The sequence below is a fragment of the Leptosomus discolor genome, chromosome 10 (genome assembly GCF_034619465.1).
Source record: "Leptosomus discolor isolate bLepDis1 chromosome 10, bLepDis1.hap2, whole genome shotgun sequence".
Classification (NCBI taxonomy): Eukaryota; Metazoa; Chordata; class Aves; order Leptosomiformes; family Leptosomidae; genus Leptosomus; species Leptosomus discolor.
In genome coordinates, this window is record NC_141400.1 from 20,635,260 (window position 1) to 20,659,538 (window position 24,279).

The window sequence follows — 24,279 nt, forward strand, 5'->3', positions numbered from 1 at the left end:
AGCCTGCCGTTTATTTCTATCTGCTGTAAACGCAATCGTCACCACAAGTCTGAGAATCGATATGAAGACACGCAGATTTTTGGTAATGCCAAGGCTATAAAATTGCAGTCCTCAAAAAACGAGAGTAAAACACAGCCCCTCCTCCCTTTGGAGGAGTCTGAGTGCGCCGATGAGCTCTGCACTATGCCCCGGAGGGCAGCGGGCTCAGGCTGTGTCAGACCCAGAGAGCAGCTGATGCGCTGGAGAGCCCCTCATGCTGGCAAAGGGTCTGGGAGGTGGTCCCAGACACTGCCCCCGCAGATTCCTGGCCAGAGCGCATCGGATGATCTTAGGGGCCGCAGGGCTGTGCGTGGGGGGGGGGCTGGCCGAGGGGCCGGGTCGAGTCACAGACCGAAGGCCCAGAGCAGAGCGGGGGCGGTGGGGCTCTCGTCTCACTCCCTGCCCAGTTGCAGCGGTACCCCGCTCTGCAGAGGGCATTTAGCAACGGTATGACTGAATTTGCCCACACATAAACCAGACATAATTCTTATAAACTAGGCACTATACTGGGCTAATCAAAATAGATACTAGCGATGACAACACATGTGGTTTCTTCTCAGCAGAAACCACCTACAGAACCGCGCTGACGGCGTGGAGTCTTCAAGCCAAGCTCTGGCGATACTCGGGGCTGGCAACCCGGGGGAAGCCTCAAGGCCTGGCGGTCGCCTGCACCCCCAGACCCGTGGGGGCCGCTGGCGCAGGGGAGCCGGGCCCGGGGAGCCCCAGGGAGCGGACGGCCGCAGTTCCAGCCTTTGCAGTTCTGGCCGTTCGTACAAGTTGGGACTTAAACGGCCGACTAACGGTGTGCTATCGCTCTGACGTGGGCCTGCTCTGGAGATCGTAGACACAGTCCAGTTTGAATCACCTTCTTGTTCTGGAAGTATCTGACATTCCTCTGCTTCTGTACCAGCTGCCTCCGAACGGAAGAGGCGAGCCGGGCCTTCGCTGCAGTTTTGGCGCGACGAAAGCCCATGTAACGCACACGGGACGTTCACGGGCGTGCTGTGGGGGATGCATGTTGATGATAAAAGCATGTGATGATTTTCAACACCGCTGTGAGTCATTTAGTTCAGCTAAGTCTATAGAGGAATAAAAATCATAAACAAGATGCTGGTATTCTGAAAAACAGATGATACCAACTCCACAGAATGAGTTACAAAAGAGTGTTCGGGAAAAAATCTGGGAATCAGAGAACTGATTACTACATTGCTTATAAAACTGTAATCACTTGTTATTGTCTTTCTATTCAAATAACACCAGTACAGACACTCTGTATGGCAGAGGATATTGCAAGGACAAATGAGACCAAGGAGTTGACCTCAAACCTAAGAAGAGCAAAGAGCTAAGATGATGGGCATGCAAACAGAATCCTAAGCCACAGGACTTCCAAGAACCTCTTTCTCAAGCTGGGCAGGAATTAAACAGCATTTGCTACTTGACCAACACAACTGGGTGTCAGCTACTGTTGCTCACTGTAACCTTGTGTACACTGTGACATAGCCAGAGGCCTAAAGCTGATATTGTTCCAACAAAAGCGTGTTTTGAATCACAAACTATGGAAACAGCCATACAATACTACAAAATCACAGGTTTATACCATAGCTGATTACTAAATGATGGTCTAAAGCCTAGGATTTGTTAAGCTGCCAAACCTTTTGACAACCTGAATTGAGTGGGGGGGGTATGTGTGTATAAAAATACATATATTATACATAAAATTGCCAGTCAGTATAGACATACCTCCCTAAAAAAAAAATAATTTTTATTGTTTTGAAATGTAAAATGATAAGCTTACTGAATAGTCACACAATAATCCATTAAAACATATTACTTCCACCCAGAAATGAAATATAGAAATGTAAATCTAAAATATTTTCCAAAGCCTTAAAATAACTTAAAATACGTTTTTGCTCCTCCCCTGACGAAGAGCTGAGTAAGACCCACCTCTCCCCCTGACCTGCCTGGACAGGAAAACCTGTCAGTGGCTGCTCTGTAGTTTCTCCCTGTGCAGAGCATTAGCTGGAAAACACCAGTTTTACACCCTAGAGGACTGAGGTGTGCCTGTGCAGCGCAGTGGCAGCTTTCCTGTCGCCTGAGGTGGAAAGGGGATGGGGCAGCACCTGCCACCCAAGAGGTTATCGGCTGTAAGGGAGCACCAAGTGCTTCCCACCATCCTGCCCAGGTTCAGCAGCGCCAGGAGCCCTCACTGCCGATCCCTCCCTGCAGGCTGGGGCAGGTGCTGGCCGAGGGACCGTCCCCGCCTCGTGGGGTGAGCATCGGCAGCAGGCAGCTTGCATCGCTCCAGCTCCCCATAGTCAGCTCAGAGAGAGGGAGAGAGAAAGGGGCTTTCGTTGTGAGACCTGGATCAACTGGAATAGCCAAGAGCCCAGCAAAAATGGAATCAGGAAGAATGATGAAACAATCTGTATTCTTGTGGAAACAATGGCTGGATCTTCAGAAACTCACCTTTCCCCCTTTCTGGTTTTGTAGATCAACAAATTGAAAGCTGTACAGTTGCAGCATAACCGTATGGAGTGAAAACAATGCCATGTGTGCGCATGGTGAACCTTTCTGCACCCAACAAATGCTATGGGAAATGATTTATTTTCGTACCACAGCAACTTTATAACCCACCCTACCCAACCCTAGACGTATTAACTTTCGATATCCAATATTGATAAACACTATTGAGATACAGTGGATGATTTTCTTTTTGTTTTGTTTTCCCCTGAATGACAGCAGTACAGATTTAAAATTGGAATATTCAATAAATTCTTATTTTTTAGGAGAAGACTGGTCAAATGACTAGGCTGTCAGCTTCAGACTTAAGAACAACAGAGTTTAATTCTGTTTCCCACCACAGACTGCATCGATGATACCTGGAAAATTCAATTATGGAGAAATCCACAATGGTAGATTCTATTCAATCTGCTAATGAATAGTGGCATTCAGCACCACCACGGCTGAAGCTACCTGAGCGCTGAGCAAAACAAACCCACCAACTCCTGGGAAGGTTTTTGTGCACTCATGGTAAGATATTTATAAATCCTAAGGATCTGTCAGCTGAAAATGTAGCGTGACAAACCTCTTACCAGGTTAGACACGTTCTTTATGCACAGCCCAGTTACACACAGTTGCCTGAAAAGTGTCAACATGAGCCAGTGGATCCTGCTACTCCATCTAAGTGAGCAATAACTGGAGAGGGTTGGTGCAAGGATGAATGCACAGAAGACTGATGTTACTCGGGTGCTTGAGCAGACACATGAAACTGAAGAAAATCTCATTATTCCCATGAAGAATTCTCAAACAGTATTTTGCAGTCATGGCCATTCAAATCACCCAGGCTTGGAGAACCCTTCAAGGACAGAGTTTCTCTTCCTGAAGGTAAAGACACTGAACTGTTCCAAATATGAGGACAAGTCTTCAAAGCCCAGGAACAGGAGTGGTTTCTAGAAATCCATCTGAAACCCATGTAAGAAAATGAAAATGGAACGAATTGCACTCATCTGTAAGGGCACAGCCAACGCAGCAGAAGGCACTGCGCGCTCTGTTGCTGTGTGCTGCTCCCCCCGCCCTCGTTAACACTGGCCACGCCGCCTCAGCTCTCGGCAGACCAAGTATCACTGACTTCTCTGCCACGGCTCCTCAGGAACTCAGGCTGCATTCACACCCCGAGTGCTTCACCCGCGTCAGCCTGCTCCCAGCTACAGGTAATGGTGGCACAAAGGACGTGGTTTGAGACCAACTCTAGTTTAATGCTGTAACGAAGCTACAGAGGAATATAAAGAAATAATGTGATAATAAGATGCTTGTCTGTTCTGTTTCTTGATTTACATTGTATGTACTAAGACCTATACTTTTCTTATGACCCTTCTGAGGGTCAACTGTTTGTAAGAAAAACTGAAGTAATTTTTTTGGGTGAAAAGTAGGCTAAATGTATTGAAAAACCAAAACACACTAATTGAGATTTGAATATGTGTAATTCCATATGCACACTTCTAGCATGTGATACACACAACGTTGTTTGATGTGTAAACTCAAATTCCGCAACAGAACTGAAAACTCATCCAGGGGAATATTTGCCATTTTGAAAGGCTGAAATGGCACAAATCTGCATGAGGGGCTCATGTGAGGCTTGGAAGATTCTGCCAACTCCTCAACTTGTTTTTCTTAAATGGAAGTACAAACAAGTACATCATTAATCTAAAGGCTGTAGCTTGAAGAGACGAAAGACCTCCTGGAACTACTGCCTCTGACACAGTACGGGTAAGGACATGTAACTTCGTTCTGGTCCTCCACTGAAATAACGCTTTTAAAACTGCAACTAATAGATATGAAGCCACAACAAATTCTTCATACAAAGAACAGATCTGTAAAAATGTCACTTGAAGATGTCAAAAATTGCAAGTTTGAACAGCTCATACCTCTGTCTGCATGCAGAAACCTGAAACTTCCGAACTGGAAGCCAAAATCCGATGCAGACAGCTTCAGTTGACTGTAACATTGACCACGATCCTAGGTTTCAGACAATCAAAACAAAGGTTCTGATTCTGTTACACACACAACACCTACGCGTAACTGCATTTAGAGGAATTGAGCTTTAAAACTTACGAGGAAAAAACTCACTCTTTTCCTATTATTCCAGAGAATTCACTGTAATGTAATTAAATACTACAACTGTTTTTAGAATTATCGAGTAATGGAGTTGTTTTGACTTTTAGAGGATACTACTTTATTTATTTTATAATGGTTAACAGTTTAACAAACATCTGATTCTTACATCAAATAAAGCTAACTTATTACTCTACCTTGGACCTGTTTCTAGCGCACCTAAAACATTAAGCAAGAGCTTTAGGGGTGGGGAGTGGTGGTGGGTGGGTGAGAGGTGGGAAGGAGTTGTCTGGGTGAAAGATCACTAAGACACATACAAGTGAGCAGCACCGAACAAACCTCAGACCGCTTTTTAGGGGGTAAGATGTACCGCAGTACTACCTTTTGAGTGACATATCAAGCAGAGAGAGGGGACAGATCGGGTCGTTAAAATCCAAGTGCATTTTGTCCACTATGTCTCCCTAGTCCTGTGCAACATTTCAGCACCAGCAAAGCTTCCCCCGTGGCACAGCCCCGCTGGCTTCCCCTGCGGTACCACGCTTCATAAGCTGCTTACAACTCAAGCAGCGGTTTTATGTATTATTCAGCATTCGTCACGCTGAACTCCGAGATGGCTGTATTTTACTGATGAACGGTACATTAAAGGTTACGACCACAGAGAGTTTTATCAGGAACCTGTAGCACACTGGAGAAGAAACTGCTGTTCTCTAGGTCTACATATTTTGCTGAAAACAGATGTCATTTTAATAAACAATTTAGGTACCAAACCTGTAATGAATTTGAGAATTAATATTTAGTATAATAGGATTACCCTTGCAGGTGTGGGTTTTTTTTTTTAATGAGTACCTACACATACTCAGTTGTAAAGCTCTGTGGTTTTGAACCATTGATAAGACAGCAGGAGACCTCTGACTTAAAGCAAATTAGATGTTATTATGCTTATTAGTGACAACACCAATTATTTCAATTCCACCACACAGAGACTATTGTACTCCAGAGACATATTCCAAGAACTTTAATAAATGTAAGTACACAGATGGGCCCTGACCTGTCATCTGCTCCTCACCTTCTTTGGAAAAATATTATTAAAAAGAAATAATTACAGTTTATAAAAGTCTATGCAAATATTTGTATTGAAAAAAAATAAAGGGAATAAATAAACATGAAAAAGCAGCAGTCTGAAATGTAAATGGCTAATCTCACAGAAAATGTAATAGTTTTTTTAAACAAAGAAAAGAATCGGGAGAACTGATACTGAAGTGCAATAGGAACAAAAAAGTTAAGACTACTGTCTCAAAGCATGCCAAAGGGACTAGTACTCCCTCCATTTTAAACACAGAAAAAGAGGCACCACTACCACCTTGTCACTTGCATCACTTAAAATTATTGTCCGTGAAACTGTGATGCTAAAAAAGTTTTTTGTTTGTACGTGTCAAAGGCCCCACATGATCGTATTTATGCGTTTTAGTCCCCACGAACGGACTGTGCTATTCCACGAAAAAAGAAACGGCAAATCTGTAGTGACAGCACTGCGCTCACTGGGATCTGCCGATGGGTACAGCGAGTTTTTCGAAGGGCTCTGGCCAGCAGCCTCAGAGACGCACACCCACAGAACACCATCAGCAACGACTTCACCGCAGAGACAAAACGCCCCGGCAGGCTTTGTCAGCCCTGCTGGCACCACGGGCACTGCGAGACTGGAAGCTGGCCTGCAAGGTCTCCGGCAGACCTCGCGGACACTCCTCCACCCGCTCGGAGAAGCAGCTTTTTAAAATATGAGCTGAAGGACACAACTGCTAAAATGGCTTCCAAGCAAAAGGCACGAGTGTGACGGGCCATCAGACAGGTTTTTGCATTTGTAACCTTGTCTTTTTAGCCAGATTTCAATCAAGCTCAGACAGAAATGCTTAACTGATCAAGAACTCGGTGAAACTGGTGGGACCACACTATCGCTTTTATACAATAATCATGCAGAACATTCTGCCATTTGCCAAACTTTTCTCTCCATCCCAGATATATTTTTAGCTCCAACTGTGTTGGCTCTGATAAAATGAATGATTATAACGAACGGTGAGGAACAGTCACAATATGGAACGTTTTAATACAAACACCTCCCACAAAAACTTCTTGATATCAATACGCTTAATATCTAAAATACCTTTTTTTCATTTGACTTAAAACCGCTAAGCAATCTGCTAAAAAAAAAAACAAGTTGCAAATGACAGACTGATTTGTGATCTCTCCAAGAATTTGCTACCCAGTGATTCAACCCTCAAGTGCAAACCCCAGAAATACTGCGTGGAGTCTAGTATCAGCCTGAGAAACCTGGGAAGTGACTCACGTCTTACTTACTCGTTAATGATCAGATCTGGTGCAAAACACAGGAGATTTCCATTTGATTGTTTATACGATCTCCATCCCAAAGCAAAAGCCATCAGGAACATCCACGAGTACTGCAGAAGGGTCATTTGGTCATCCAGGTGCAAATTTCGGAAACCTGGAAAATAAAAATTGAGGTGTGACAGCACTGGTTGCAAAAAACCAACCAAACCCTCCCACAACTTGGAAAAGGACCACGGTTATCATAAGCACGACTTCTGTATTGTCAATGTAGACCACCACTTGTAAAACTTCTCTAACTGTTATGACTGTACCTGAAACAGCAATAAAATTTCTTGCTATACTATGATCATCTGATTCAGTCAAGTATTTTAGATTGGATTTTTGGTGGAAGAAAAAAAAATTGTAACAGTAAGAGGTTTCTTATGAGAAAGTTCTTGCTGGACAAAAAAAATGCACTTTAAAAGGGGTGCAAAATTTCACTGTCACTTTCAAGTTCAGCTCCTCAAGTGACATTCAAGTATTTCTCATACCAGTAAGGAATCCTTTGCCTATTCAAAATTTTGCATATGTAGAAATGAAGCGTTCGTAACCACAGGACTCAAATCACGCCTCCTGGACAATATGGCTACTTATGGGACTTGAGAGGTTTGACTAGAAAGCTGCCGTGTAACTCACCCTGGAGCTGGTTTGAATGTCTATCTGCCAACCACACAAAATAAACACCACAGAAAAATAGGCAAAAGAGAGCAACAGAAAGTGTAACGCTTGAACTTTGCATTATAGTCACACTTATATGCATTTCAAGACAAATTCTCAGCACCCCATCCACAAAGCCCATGCCCATGGGAAGCCCTGGGCTCTGACAACCACGATGTCAGGTACGGCCTGGACGGACAGAGCACCAGAAGGATAACGCTCAATCAGTGCTACACACAGTAAAAAGGGATGTAATATTAAAACCCCCAGAATATATGCATGTGCTTATTTGGAACTGATGGCCACTTAGATTACAAAAGACAACAATTATATTTAATATACACTATAATTCACTGGGCTATCTTCCAAAAATAACAGTATTTTTTACTTTTTGTGGGAGCAGCCCGCTAGACAATAAATGGCTTAATGTCAAATTTTGCTCTTATTCTACAACAATTGTACACTGAACTTTACAAAATATGTATTGAATTAGTTACCATCATTAACTGCTTCTCATCTTGTAAGAGTGTGTAGCATAAAGAGACAATTAAACAATGAGGAAATGCATAAAATCTGAAAATTGGTCTCAAATAGTCTTAAAATGTAGGCAGCTTTCAATTTGCAACACTAGTTCCTATTAGATCCTGCCTACATTTAGCAAGAAAATACTGTGCCATTCTGAATCACTGTTAAAGTCTGAATTCAGACTGAATTGATTTTATTTAATTTTATTAAGCAGCTGACATCTGAAGAGCTGATAGCAGTGCTGCCTCCTGAAGATGTGCAAACAGACCGCATTCAGCAGACGGATATATAACAAAACTTGGTATGTCTAACAACTTCAGAAAAAACCTTCTGGCTTTGGAGACAGCAGTAACTACCCTTTACTACTCTAAAATACAAGCAGAGTGTTATTTCAAACTTACTGGGTCAAATCTTGAAATCTTTGCTCAAACCCTCCTCAGGAAAAGGTTATTTTGAAATCCCAACTAAAGAGTATGGCAACCCATGCTGGCTTAGTGCTGGTGTGTTTGATGGTGCACAACCAGCAGCAGTACATACAAATTAAACACTCCGGAAGAACCACCTTATCAGCCAAAAAAAAAAAAAAAAAGATTTAAAAATTGTAAGAATAGTTCCCATTAACATAATTATTAGAGAGAAGATTGGCATTTTCATTAAGAGCGCTATGTTCTAACCTGAAGGGTTTGTCTAATGAGGGAACTGTTCAGAAGAGATTATGAGCACAGAGCTGTTTTATAAAAATGGTACCTAAATGTGTGTTTGTGAATACCAGATGGTCTCCTCAAGATCTGCCCCAGAAGAAAGTGTGCACATGTGAACTTTGCTAACACAGACCGCAGCTAATCCAGCGTCACTCCCCACTGCAGAAATGCCCCGACAGACACACAGATCGCTCTATTCACATCCCTGCTGGACACATGTATTTGAGTTCACTGTCCTTTCTTTCCTACTGTTAGTTTATGTCCCCTGCCTCAAAAGAGACACCGTAATGGCTCACAAATGTCATTATCAGATTTTTTTTTTTTTTGGCAGACCGGTTATGTGAGGTTATTCCTGGGCAACATATGCATTAAGGAGGTGTTTTTGGCAGGGTTTTTGAAAACAGGTACCCAACAGTACTGAGTAGAAGTGAAAGGGAGAAAAACACGTGTGTCTATTCTGTCAGGAATATTCTGTCAGACACACTACGCCTTATGTCCAAGGCTGAGATTTGACATCACTTCTTCTGTATGGAACCTGCTACCGTGTCTTCGGGCAGGAGCCCAACCAGCAACAAGCCTTCCACGCTCCCCAGGGGACAGTCAGTGTGACTGTGTAGCTACAGTGCTTGAGAGAAAACGAACATCTTGACTCCCACCCTGGAACTGAATGCTCATACGCCCATTCCAGCCAAGAAAAAACTACAGATATGGTGAGGGGTCCATGAACGCAGACCTAGACAAGCCAGTACAGCAGTACCAGTCTGTAGAAGCCAACAGAACCTCATTGCTAAAAATACTCAAGAAGTAATTACCTAAGGGGTGGAGCTAGAGCTAATAAAAATAGCTCTCTATATTACTTAAAAAAACCCCAAAACAATCCCTATTTTAATATGAATTTTAACACTCAGTGGTCAAAGGGTTCACGTAAAATGACCTAACTCGTCGGGCCAGCAAACCAATTTTTGCATCTGTGCTTTTTCTGCTTTTCCACCCCAGATGTGTTTGAGACACAAACAAAACACAGATATTACTAGAACTTCATCTATGAAGGCTTTGAAGGGCACTGCATAGGAAGCCAGCCTTGAAGGGCAATAAAAGGGCTGCACTCCTCGCCCCTTACCTGGGATGGCCTTGGCCCACTTCACCGCAGCCACCACCTGCCGTCCTCCCAGCATGTTGAGCGTGGACAGGATGCGCCAGCTGGAGTCGGGCAGGGTGCTGTCGTAGCCCGAGTACAGCACCTCCGGCTCGATCACCTCCAGCAGCGAGACCAGGGTGGGGGTCAGCTGCGGCAGGGACGCGGGGACCACGCTCTTGTTTCCAGGCGTTTCGGACACATCCCGCGCTCCTGTCACGCTCGTCTGCTGAAGTCCTTTTATCTTCTTCTTTGTTTTTCGAGCTAGGAAAGTTTTGGTAAGTCCCAGGTTAGACAATGGAAAGCAATCACACACAGCAATAAAAACCTAACAGAGGAAACGCTGCTTTTGTTCTCCTGCAGTTGCAGGTCAGGCAATTGAAACTGCTGAAGCATTTTTCCATAAAACTGTAAATAATTTCACATTAATTCTAATTAAACTTCCTGTGAAAATAAGTTTATCTTACATTTTAATGAAAGTCACATTTATGTTAATGTTTCAAAATGTTAAGTAACGTCTGCAGGTACGTTACAAGGCTGATCTTAAAATACATGGCCTGATCCTACAATTCCTATTACATGCAAAATTTCAGTGATGCTTCCTGTGACAGCATGACACCTGTTTGGAATTATTTGCAGAACCACGCACTTTTTAAGTTCCTTAAAATATTAAGTACAGAAACTATGCAGAAGAAATAAATAAATAAACAAACCAAACAAAAACCACAAACGGGTAAAAAGTTACTCAATCTCTCCAGCCAGGGAAAACATTTTTTGAAAATGCTGGGCAGGAGGAGATTTTTCTCTTGCCAAATCTCTTGCATATAAATCACTGCTGCATAATTAAACCATAAAACTCATTCGCCAAATAAATAAAACATCACACAGAGATGTTAACTGTAAACTACAAAAAGTTGGAGCAATGATTTTATTAGTGTATTGTCGATAATGGAGTCTCCTGCTTGGCTTCCCGCTCCCCTGGATGCAGCCGCTACGCTGAACGCACTGTTTAACAGAGACCAAACTGAAACCCAGTTCTTTTCCCGTGTCTCAATTAATTAATTGATTCCTGTTCTGGAACTTCCGAGATGGATCAGTAGCACGTAAAAGCATCATGTTAACGGGGTTTCACGTTCAAAGTTTCTACTGACTCTTTTAAAATCTCGAATCATCAGAAAGGCACCAACTCTGTAGCATAACAACAGGCAAACCCCCCTCCTGACCCCATTTCTCCCATGGCTAGGGCAGAGACGTCAGAAACCAACTGCTGAAGAGAAGAAATTCTCCATGGACCTTGTATAAATTGCAGTTCCCCAAAGGCTTATGCACTGGCCATGTCTGCCAAGACTGTCATGGGGGAGTAGCAACAGTTATTTCCTTGGAGCAAAGAGCTTCGTGTTATTCTCATCTAAATTTTGAAACGGCTGCTCCAGAATCCTTTCAACATTCTGGCAATTTTTGTCCCATTGCCTTGTTCTCAAAAGCAAACAAACTGCTTTGACTTAGATTTATACGCACATGCCTTCAGCTCCATGCAGACACCTGGTATGGAACACTTCCAGCCCAGAAAGTCTGGTAAAATTATAATCAAAAGACATATATCTGATAAGACAAAGTATTATGCAAGAATTTTTATTAGGCTATGCTACTAGACCTGACTTAGATACGTAGTTGTAACTCACAAAAAAAGAAGGTTGAGATAATGTATTTCTTTATAATTTATTTTCAAATATAAAAATACCACAAGCTTAAAACCAGCTCCTCAGGGCACATCACAGAAGATAATCCATACAGATAAACTTGGAATGGAAATAAAAGCATCCAAGGTTTTCTGTTAAAACCAAACCACCCTCCCCCAAAAGCCCGACCCCTGCTGCAGTTTGGCAACCCCCCAGGCCGTACAGTACTGCACACAGCTCCTGCCTGCCCATTGGGCAGATGGCCTGGGCACCTGAACAGGCAGTTTGCCGTCCGGGGAGGTGATGAAACGTTCCCACCACCACGCTGAAGACCAAACGCTGCCAAATAGACATGGAGACCATGGACCTCATTTCTAACACGGGATTTATAATAGCAAAACCCAGCACAGTTACAGAGCAGGGCAACGAGTATTACTAGAAAGAGGAAGAGATCCTTCAAAAAAAATGAAATAAATGCAAAATTAAGATGGCAGAAAAAACCCATAAACTGCCAACAGTTTAACTACGATATGCAGTATGAAAGGCCAAAAAAAATTATGAGCCTACTTTCTACAGGCATAAAACCTAACAATAAATCTTTTCTTCAAACACATCAGAAAGAGAAAGGGTGCCAAGGAATGCCTAGGGTCAATTAATGATGAAAGCGGAGATGAGAACTCAAAGAAATCAAGGCTGTAGTACAAAATCTCATTAGTCTACTGTATAAATCTCTGGTACCTGCAGCTTGATAGTTGTATGTTTTTCCAGTCTCCTACACCCAAAAAACCATGTAATACAAAGTTCCAGAAAAGGGTGGTAAGTAGGGCCAAAGGTACGACTGATGATAAACCACACTATAATAGAAAATTATCAAGTGACATGTTTCTAGTGGACAAGGGGCCATTTTGTCTCAGCACAAGAGCAGGTAGGAACTAAAACAGTAAACAGAAATTCCCTGCAGGTATTAGAAATGCAGGGATCTTCAAAACGTGGCTGGACAGATTCATGGAAGACGTCTACCAGCAAGTGAGGCCAAGTGGAAGGGGCCTCCAGACTGACACGCCAGGTTATTTTGATCTCTTGCTATTCATTAGCTGGCTTGCTTATAACCATTACTTATGCACTGAGGATGCACCTGATGACTTTTTAAAATGAAATTACTGTCTAAAAGGTATGCAAATTTAATTAGCTTTTATACAACAGTAGTTCCCAAACTGTGACCCTAAAATAGCCAAGACAAACGGAACTCTTTTTCAGTCTCTTCTGCACTTTATGCTGCCTTCCAGTTTTCTTCTGTATGACCAATTCACCATCTGTTCAGATCTGTCCCATAAATCACTGTTTTCGTGGTTGTTTTTCACCACTTCACACTACCTTGGATTCTTCCACTTTCACGTTGCTGAGTTTCTAGATCTCTTTTCCCTCTCATCCATAAAAGCCCCCCCTGCCTTTTTTCCAACAACTTATATAACAATATCCACCCTCCAGAAAGCCACTGTTCTCTAGGATTCTCCGTGCCAAAATGCAGTCAAACCAACTATAGCTGGAAGGGCTCCAAACTCCATGCGGAAAAGTGGCAAGTATCAGACGTCATCCAATTTTAATTTTCTTTGGTGCAGAAAGGCAACTCAAATAACACGTCCTAGAGCCCGAGATAGCTATTTTGGTGTCTGCTTTAAAAACAGAGTTCACATAAATTGGTGCAGGAAAGAAAAGGTTTGCTAGATGTATTAATACGCATAATAAGGTGCTTTATTCATACAGATAAATACATGAATATGATACATGTATTCTGTAAACAACTACGAAGAGAAAAAAATAGAAAAGAGTCTTAAACTAAAATGTATTCTTGTCCACCTCAAAGTGAAAATTGCGGGCTTCTGCATTATTTTAAGCTTTCTTTAGGCTCTGCTGTTACCTCTATTTGCTGCTGGTCCCAGCAACCCCAGCAGGGCACTGCATCTTTCCCCCCTGGGCACCAAGAGCAGGCAAGTGGACTACCCCGCTATTATCTCTGAAGTTGTGAGGTTCAGCCCGCTGGGAGTGTCTCAAAGCTAAATCTGGCTCCAGGGAGACGTTTGTTGACAACCTCACGCACTTTAAGGATCTATTTTAGAACCCACTACCATCGATCTTGGCTGTTAAAGAGATGCACCCTCACATCCTGCGCACAGCTCACAGCAACACCTCAACAAACGGACCAGCACCCTCCTCTCGTCCCTGCAAACCTCAAACATGAAGTACGGATGTACTTGTAACCATGTCACAGGGAGGAAGCATTTCAGATTGTTGGGGTTCTTCCCTTTGCTCTGAAGAAAGGGGCATATAGAAGCCAACTGTGGGGCAGAAAACATGGTGGTTTGTCCTCCTGAGAGAGGCTGGAAGCAGGAGAGGAAGAAAGGACGTGCCAATGCAGACTCCAACATGCATACCATCTATCTCTAACATAATTTACCACTTCTATTTTACCAAAGGATATTACCACTGACTGAAATGAAATGAATCATATTTGTATCTGACAAATACATTTTTGACATTTTTATCTGACAATTTTGATTATACAAGTACCACCACGATAACTATGCTAGTAAGTACTGTATTAGTCTTTACAGCTCAAGGAAAAAAATATCAAGCATAAAACGTAGCTGACACTAATAAAAATGCTTTATGCCATTTTACCACTGATGCTGAATCTCTAGTTGATGCAGTCTTCAGTTTCTCACAAGCCATCCAGGACTTAGCAGAGAACAAACATGTCCTGGAACATTTAAATTTGTTTATTTAACCTATCTTTTCTAGAGAGACTCTGACAGACATTTAAGAAGAATCCTCAGCATGAACAAAAGTAATTTCCTTTTATTCAGTTTGAAGATAGAAGCCCCAACTCCAGATCTGTGCCTCCGGGCTTTCCCTCTCATCTGTGGTTTCAGTGTCAGGTCGCTCTCCTGAGTAAGGCAGGCAGGAGTCACTGCTCCCTGCAGCTCTCCTAGAGTTCTGCGCGCTCAGACTCAGTCAAAAAGCAGCAAGGTCTATGTGCTGACATGAATAAAAAATTACCCTGTCTTCTGTGTATGACTCACTACTTCTGAACATACTGAGAGATAGGGTAATTGAGTATGGATAAGAAAGTATAGGAGAAATTTTAGTGTAAAAAAAAAATCTTGCTTATCATTAAAATGCTCACACACCATAAAATGCAGTACGTACTTTTAACACGTTAAAGTGCTGCTCAAATTATTGCTTTAGCTTCATAAGCAGAATGAGGTTTATTATTGAGGACCCAAAAATAAAGGGATTTAAACACTTTACATTACCTTCGAGGTTCATGCCAGCCTGAAGACATTTCCGGTAGCGGCACGCTGGGCAGTTCTTCCTCCGAATTTTGTCAATGATGCAATCGTTTCTCCCAGCACACAGGTAGTTGTGCTGCCCTGTAGTCACAAACACAAACAAAAGAACCATTAGCTCTACACTTAGAGTGGCAGGTGACATCATTCGTTCTTCCAGTAACGTTAAGGATCTGGGACTATATGACACCTCTACTTTCTGCACGTCATTTCTTGCAAAAGGAAGACCAGTATCCATATGATTTCATATTATCCAAACACCCAACAGACTTCCCACATCTAGACACCAAAGCAAATACAGTTAAGTAGAAATCCTATTTTCTATTTGTTAACATCAGGCAAATTCTGTTTTCAAAACTATTTTTCTCTTCCATTTCTCAAAGCTATCTTCTCTAGCATGTTTCCCACTTCCCTAAACAGTTTCACAAGAGATGTAAACAATGTTCATAAACACATTTTCAAAGTACACATGTAAACATTTCTACGGAGACACAGACATAGCTCTCATCATTCTGAAAGTCATGAAACCTCCTCCTTGTTTTTCTTGGAGTCTGAACTGGACAAACCAACTTCTCTGACATTTTTATGGATGCACAGATTCAGAGCAAAACTGACCCCTGGAAATACGGCAACTTGAACTACATAAATAAAATAACTAATTCTGAGCTGTTAAGAGCAGTGTTAAGAAGAGTGATATCTATTCTTATTATTTGAATTATATGAATAAATGTCTCAGTATTAGAGAAAGGTATTCCTAAGAGATGTATCCTTCTCCCAGGTTGGGATCAAGAAACATGTTTCTTTAGAGGGCAGAAAGCTGCAACCCAGGCTTTTACACTGTATTTCAAAGTGCCGATAGTATAAGATTGTGAGAAACAAACATCTTTTCCAAATACTGTTATTAACAATGGAGACTAAGAGTCCTCTCACAGAAAAAAGAGGAAGTTTAAGGCATTTGTTTCAAGTCAGCTGCGAAAATTATGGATATGCAGAGTCCATTACTATGGCTTTAGTCAAACCTCCCCAGTGAAACGTTTCAAGCTGATACTCCAAGGAAGCCCTGAATGTTTTTCTGAATGACCCCCCCCCCCGCCCCATTTTTTCATGTGAAGAGGAGGAAGCCTTGCTGACCCTTGTATAATCTTTGTGGTTAAGGTGACTTGGGAAATAGATCCACGATTCTGTTTGCATTCGCACACTAAGACGGACAACACACACACAGGTACGCATCAACGGATGAGTATCTGTCATCGCTGCAGCAGAACAGAGACTACGACTGCACGTCTCCGAGATGTTCACTGAGACCGTGGTTGCAGACGCTTCAGCTGTCGATCTTCCTGAGCTGTTCCATTTTTTTCTAACAGAGAGCTTCACTCCTTACCTATTCTTGCCTTTTTTAGGTGAAAGCTACACTATTTCTCTGCATTACATTGTATTAAAGCCTTCTTATCACACGAAGATTTCGTGGAAAAATGAAGGGAAGTTGATGCCACCTCCTGCTTCACATCTGACTGCTGCCTGGAGGACGTGCCAGTGGCACAAGGGAATGCATTTCAGTTGCCCTGGCTGCTCAAACCCCAGAGATACTCCACAAACAACGCACTGGTGAACACCGGTAGTGAGCAAACGGAGATGTTTCAAGGGGATTTACGGCAGACAGGGGCATTTTATAGAGAGGCCGGACACTCTTCATCATTGCACAAGTCGGTGCCTGGGGCTCTGAAGCACTACGAGACCGAATGAGTCGTCGGTCGTTCGAGCACAAGGGCGCGTACAAAGGTTGGAAATTGCAGACAAAGGATTTTGGGAGAGGGAATGAAAAATGCTGAAGAGCAAGGACAATCTGGAGCACAGCAGGCGGCAGAGGTGTTGGGGGAATCTGACGTGAAGGGGAGGTGTGACATCTGAAGCAAGGCGAGGAAGCGGAGGTGGGGAGGACTGGTGAAGATCTGGGTTGGCAGGAGGGTGGGGTAACACGCTGGGAGGTGAACAGGGTTGGTTCTGGGACTAGAGAGCTGAATCACGAGGGCTCTGAAGCACCACAAAAACAAGAACTAGAACAAGATGGCTTTGGCCACCCTGGGTTCCTGAAGAAAGGCCCATCTGTGTGAAGAACTGCGTATAAATACACAGTTGCTGTCCCACCCTCATCCTTCCTCTTCTCCTCTAGTTCTACTCTTCGCTGAAAGAAATACCTTTTATATCAATTTTCTAGATACTGATACTTCCAGTTTCTGGAACTATTTCCATCACATTACATGCTTGTGTAGACAAAGGTACAAAACAGGGTTTCAGGCTAAAGGCTGGAGATCCAATGTGCAGAGTCAGCTTGATCTGTATACTAACAGGTGCCCGGCAAGGATATTGCAGGAACAAATTCTTTTTACATATGTTCCCAATAAGAAAAATGCCTGTAAGGGACAAAAGCAAATTATTTCTTCCTTAAAGTGAATACTCGAACTAACAGATCCTGGAAGAGCTCCTGAAAACATCCACAATATCTAATCGGAAGGATTAAGGTTGGGATAATCTGCAGAACAATAAAAACGAAAGCAGAGGTAAGCCTCGAGGAACTTACTGCAGTTTTTCAGCTACAAGCCTGCTTACATTTTTAACATTAATACAGTTGATATAAGATGCGGCAAGTCACATCACTCATCAGAAGGAATTACTAGGTTGATCTCTTCATGTATCAATACTTTCTTTCATGATTTGTTTTAAGTTTGAGGATGTGCAAAACCATCGCTATGACATAGACCCAGCTGCCACATAACACTTCTGAGGGATATCCAGTGACCTTATTTTAATCAAAGATACAGATGATTATTTGCTTTAAATAAAGAGCCCGGCTCTAAACAGGAGTGCAGCTCCAGACAGGACCAGTTGGGAGTCAGAGAGCCCCAACAGCTCAGCGCTTTGCACTTGAGCCCCTATTGTCTCTTGTTATACTTCAGAAACAGCTTCAGCTTCACCCAGAACTGCCATCCTTTCCCCTTGTGACTAGCAAAAACTGCGACATGAACCTGACTCTTCTGACCCCTCCAAGAGGCTCTGCATTTCCACAGAGCTCCCTACTGCACCCACGGAGCTGGGAACTGGGAGAAAGTGCTTCTTCTGAAAGACTGAATGGTGGCTCGTCTTTGTCAAAACAGCCTCCCCTCTTCTCCAGTGAAACCCAACTTACAAAAACGCTAAAAAACCGGTACCGATTCACTTCAAAATATGCAGTAACAGCTGCGTGAAGAAGGCACGAGACAGGAAAAAAACCCTGTAAGGTTGTAACTAAGAACGACATAATTTCAGTATAGAGGAATCACTGTCCTTGCAGAGACACCGAGAACATCCTCTAACTTTCCTGCATCTCTCTGATACTGAAGTGAAGAGTCAGACACCGAGGTCCAACCTAGCTCACTACAAAATGGCTACTTACACAGCCCCAAAATGACAGATTACTTATTCTGACATACACTCTACAGGGTCACATTTACTTTTCCATCATCTCTGTCTTCCAGAATGATAATGATTTTCTTCCTGTGATTAGAGGGAAATCTTCATGATCCAAAACCACACACATGTTCCTGTCACCCAGTCACCTCTGCAAACAACATATGGGCACGTACACAATTTAACCAATATTGCTCATAGGAAAAACTGCAAAACTATCATAACCTGCAAATGACAGTTATTGAATTTCACGTGCAGTTTTGTACACAAACCAGTTAACATTAAACTTAAACTTCATATACTTTACAAATCTAATGCACACGGACAAATATTTGTATATAAATAGGACAAATAAACAAAAACAACAGTGAAAGAAAATGGAAGAAACAAAAAGCCAGGACAACAAGACATCCTTTTACACTGTGAGTGAATGGGAGCATTTTATAAATGTAAATGGAATCTATGCTTCAGACAATACACCATTATCAATGTAATTTACTATGAAAAGATCAGTGATATAATGGATGGGACTTTCCAGTAGGTTTCTGGCGAAAACATGGATTCCAGTAAGATAAAATGGACTGGTTTTGAACGTGGATGATATGTGTGTGGATTTTATATTTTTAAACACCAGATTCATCAAAACATGCCTTACCTTCCACAGCTCTTTTGAAGAACACTTTGCAGCTGCCACAAGTCAGAACACCATAATGACACCCAGAGGCCTCGTCAGAGCAAACAAGACAAAGCTTGGGAGGTGGTCCCGTAGTCGCTGAGGTTGTGGATGGAGAAGAGCTTACATCTGATCTCATTCCAGGGCTAACAAAAACAACCAACAAAAAACCATAGAAATACTTTTAATTAAGATCTGTGGGATACTGGCAAACATAATAGCGGTAGCTGCAAGATACGGATTGCTCTTATCCTCAGATATAACAGTTCTGCACGCAAAGTTCACTACACCCTGAAACAGTTAAACAACAACTTTTGTAAAACCTAAGGAAAGCTGTATGGATTTTTCACGGCCTATTTGACTAGGTCAGGATTCCTTCCCTGACACAGTTCCGAAGCCAAGTTTCTTGCACAATTATCCCAGCCTTTAAAACTGACTCTTAAACCACGCTCGCATTCCATGTTGTTTTCATTACTGTCACGTTCCCTGCAATCTGCTTCGAGTCCTACAAGAGCTTCATTTCCAGCATCATCACAGGATTTCTACTGGGATACTATCATGCAAGAAGCTGCGCAAATGAAGCCATCTATTGATACATATTCACAGCAATAAATGACCATTTCACGCCAGCATTTCAGGATTCCTAATTTCAGGAAGAGAATATATATTCCTAATTTCAGGATCTGGTTTTCATACATAAACACACAGGCCATCTACAAATGCAAGGTTAGTTCTTTAACAAAAAAAATAAACCACTGTTAGAACAATAAACAATCTACTGTAATCACCTTCGACCTGCTTCTAATCATAAGGGCTGAAGCAACGCTGGCTGTGCCAAAGTTCAGAGGCTAATCTTATTCAGCTCGTTCAACACCACAGCCAAACCCGACACATTACCTGCTGAAGGCCGCCCAACGCCTCCTGTGACAAGGCCCATTTTGCCGAGTGTATTTTCACAAAGTTTTAAACTTTTAAAATGCAATTTCCGTACTGTATGCTTCACTTAAAGTGATCTTCATAGGAAATTTTGTCCAACAGAGTTCCAGCCACCTTCCAGATGAAGCTAGAAATAACACTATTTTTAAGACTTTGGTGCCTTTACTTGGAAACCCTCCAGAACATCCACGTTCCCCGATGTGGCTTAACATTCGTACGTGGGCTGGCTTTTGCATGGAAAATTCCTTTTCCTCTCCTCAAGAAAGTCTTTCCAGATTTGGTCACATATTTAAAAAAAAAACCCCAAAATTCACAAAAACCTTAAAATTGCAGCCCAAATGAAAACACTGCAGCAGGCTTTACTTTTGAACAGGTCACCTCCATGTCCCCCATCCCCGGAGAGCAACCGAAAAGTGGCCGGTCCAGCAATAAAAGGACTTTTGCTGTCACGTTTGCTCACACCAGGAGGGAGTTCGATAATAAAAGCAGACATGGAGCGGGAATCCTTCCGCTTGAATAGAGGGATAAAAGTCAAACCAGAATAAATGTGTCAATAAAGTCCACGCTTTGAAAAATATGGAACCAGAAGGCAGAGAAAAGCTAAAATTACTTGTGTTAGGGGAAAAAAATGAGACTGTCCAGGCATGCAAAGAGCTGAGGTACACATAGAACCGCCTAAAAACCAGAGTCTGGTACGAGCTAGGGGAGAAGGTGACCTGTATCTAAGCTAGAGCAGAGAGGGCCGAGCGGAAAAGGAAAAACCAGACACGAGCTTGGCAACAGCTTGAACACGCTGGAATAGCTGTGGGAAGCAAGAGAGAAGAATAAGACCAGAACAAGGGTGGTGCGAAGGCTTCAGCAGGAAAGGCTGGCAGTGGGAATGAAGCAGAATGAGTCAACCTTGAGGAAAAAGGGAAGAAAAAATCCCACCCAGAAAAGAATGCTGTTTTGCAGAACTTGGACAAGAACTAAAATCCATCACATCGCTGCTTTGCGTTCAGAAAATATTTATGAAATGCTGCAACACTTCTTCTACTCTATCACTCTACAAAGAGGCTGACAACCATCATCAGCTTGTCTGTCAAGTGAAGTAGCAGTCACTGACTGTAATCCTGATCATGATCCATAGGACAGCTTTTCTGTGTTTTCTAATTAATTTGTCTTCTTTTAAAGAGCAGAAAGCTGTAGTAAAACACTAGGGTTGCACAACCCAGCACTCAACATTCAAGCAATGGCAGCATGTAATTCAACCTGGTTACATTTATTTAATGTCCTCACAAACACATACAGCTTTAATTACAGGCTCATCCTAATCTCTGCAAAGCACGTCTGCCTTCCTCAGTGCAGAGGCGCTCTAGGAATGAGTACTGTAACGATGGGAGCTGCTGTTTACGTGGCTCCATCTCCTCTGCTGAGGAAATTGGCTGATAGAAACTCACGGCTATGGGTTTGCAGGAAAAGAAACTTGATGGTTAAGGAAGCTGTGGATTCCAACCTACTTCTGCCTCTTCTCATAAAGGTGCGGTGTTTGGTTAACACCAACCAGCCTTTTCAGAAACCCTGCAGCCTTCACGCACAGCTCCAGCGCTGGCACACACTCTGAAGAAAGGCACGCTGCAGCCCCCCGCCCACGGAGCCCAGGGATGCCCAGCTCCTCCGGCTGAAGAGACCCTTCCGTGCCAGGTGACTGGAACCAGTGCACGTGTTCGACATGGACCATGCACACAGCACACCCGCTGGGTGCTCCTGCCCGTCCCAGCAGACCTGAGCCGCGCTCCGCACGCCGAGGTAAGCCGGCCGTGCCCTCCAGACTGCCGCAGGAGCGCAGAGCGGACCCCCAGCACGGGCAGTGCAGCCCGCCCAGCAGCACAGCGTGCACGTCTCCTTGGGGCTGGGGCGGCTCTGCTGTCCCACCAGGATCTCAGAAGGAATCCAGAGACACAGAGCAACCCCAGGCTTGAGAATCCCTACCTGGATCTTCGCTCCCTCACAGCTTTTCTATCTAATTAGAAAAACAATTTTGACTACAAAGCCTTGCTTCCCTCCATGCGATACTGATGGTGCTTTCTTCTTTGGTTTGGTTTGTTGGGGTGGGTTCCCCCCTCACCCCCCCCAACTTACTGACCCCTTCGGAAAAAGGAATTAAATTATTTCTCCACTTTGTAGGGCCATAGAAAAAAAAAAAAAAAATTAACACTTCCCTCAAAACCAAACAAACCCCCCTATTAAAACCAGTAATCCCTGGCCAGTCGAAAGCCACTGTAAGTTGCTGTATTTTCTCTCAAGTTTTAGGCCCACCCAGTAGCTCCTTTTCTTATCCCAGAGATCTCAGTTTAAACACTGAAATATAGGCTGGGAGCCTATGATTTTAAATAAGGAATATATAACTCGAGAACTTCACTTCATTAAAATGATTAAAACCAGAAAAAGATGGAAAGATCTTTCTAGGCATAGTTTTGAAGACAGCTAATTTAGATACAAAAATTAAACTCTTCATACCTTACGAATTTCTGACAAAAGCATTTTTAAGGAAACATTCATCAGCTGTCATAAAAACTATGGTATTGCCAAACCTATTCCACTGAAACTTTTCAATCACTTTTAATTTTTAAACAGGGCTCATTTTCTGTACCAGTACCATAGAAAATGTAATATGAGAAAGAAAACAGATGATACGACTTACAAAACTAAAAATAAATTATTACATTGATTAATAAAGCAGTAGCCAGCAACCTAATCTGCGCTTCTGGCACATCTTTTCAAACCTGGCTGTATCAGATAAGGCCAATATTTACTAACTGTGTGGAAACCTGCCAGACACCGACAGTCCCTCGGTTGTGTAAAACACAATTCTGCTTGCCTGAAACGTGGAGAACAGGAGGGGTTATAGTGCATAAGGACTCCTGCAAGAGCCACAACAAACTAGCTTGGTGTTTGACATAAGTATTTTACTCATAAAGTTATACATAGTAGAAGACAAACAACCACTTCCTAGGGAAGAGGTAAGGGAGGGAAATTACACTCTGAGCTAATACAATAATAAAAAAGTTATCTTTCAGTTATTTGCAGAAATGTTTTTAAACTCAAAAAAACCCCTAATAAACTATGATTCTTAAGTCAATAAAAGAGGCATAGATGAGAGAGGAAAATAAATCCAAATTTTAAGAGTTCCAAATTCGTAAAAACTTTAAATAAATAAATTTTATTTTGGGAGGCAAGGTGTTATTTGTTTAAGGGTCCGCCTACTTTCAGAAGCTGTTTATATATAATCTGATTTTATTCATTTGTACAGATACATTTGTTGTTTCCAGTCAAGGAAACATTCAGGGCTAAACCAGAAAGACCTAAAGAAAAGAAGATGTGGCCACGTTACAAGCTCTGTAAAAACTCAAGTTGTTTAACCAAAGCTGTTTCTGCATTAATCATTTACCAGAGACTTTCAAGCCAGGCTCAAGGTTCAAACTTTACTGAAGTCGGGTGTGGTAACATTTATGGCAGTGTGAAGTTCTCCTTTCTCGGGGTCCCCGTCCATCGCGGAGGCCAGCGGCCAGGCCCAGGGGACACGCTCCTCCGGCGAGGCTGTCACAGCCGGGAGACCGACCCGCAGACTCACAGCCCTGCCATCAGCTACCAACATCGGAGCAGAAAGATGGGGCAGAGAAAGTTACTAGCTCTTCTGAAGAAACCTGCCTCCAGCGCAGTCCTTCATTACTCAAGGAAACATTTGCTTTTTCCTCTTCCTTCTCCCTTTACCATGAAGAATATGAACCTCCTGATACAGCAGAGAATGGGCACACCCCCATACATCGAACCTACAACACTATGATATTATTTAATAAACATACTACCTTCCTGTTACTTTACATTATTAAACAAAAGAACCCTCTAGCAAGACACCGGAGAGACAAATACTTTCAGCAACTAAAACTACTAGTCATTTACAGTCTACATCCTGCAGCTCTTCACCAGCACAGGAAAGCTTCGGATGATCAATGAGCCTTGCTCACATTTTGTTTGTCTGAAACTGCGTGCAGCCCTAGCACAGGTCTACTGAAGGGTAAATTCTTTTAAAAAATGCAAATTACGTCAGCACCAATAGCAAGTTACACATGTGCAACGAGAAGAGAACTTGGCTAACATTTAAAAGCTA

The 24,279-nt window shown here is 42.7% G+C and overlaps 1 protein-coding gene across 2 annotated transcripts in view; it reads right to left on the reverse strand.

The window, feature by feature from the left end:
* The window catches only part of NR3C1 (nuclear receptor subfamily 3 group C member 1), a 69,515-nt gene that overhangs the window by 6,323 nt on the left and 38,913 nt on the right, over positions 1–24,279 (reverse strand). For both annotated transcript variants that reach the window (XM_086470975.1, XM_086470974.1), the window contains exons 3-6: positions 19,176–19,339; positions 15,044–15,160; positions 10,036–10,314; positions 7,003–7,147 (exon numbers count right to left, since the gene is read on the reverse strand). In XM_086470975.1, the coding sequence (XP_086327101.1) occupies positions 7,003–7,147; positions 10,036–10,314; positions 15,044–15,160; positions 19,176–19,339 (705 nt within the window). The remainder of the gene's footprint in view (positions 1–7,002; positions 7,148–10,035; positions 10,315–15,043; positions 15,161–19,175; positions 19,340–24,279) is intronic.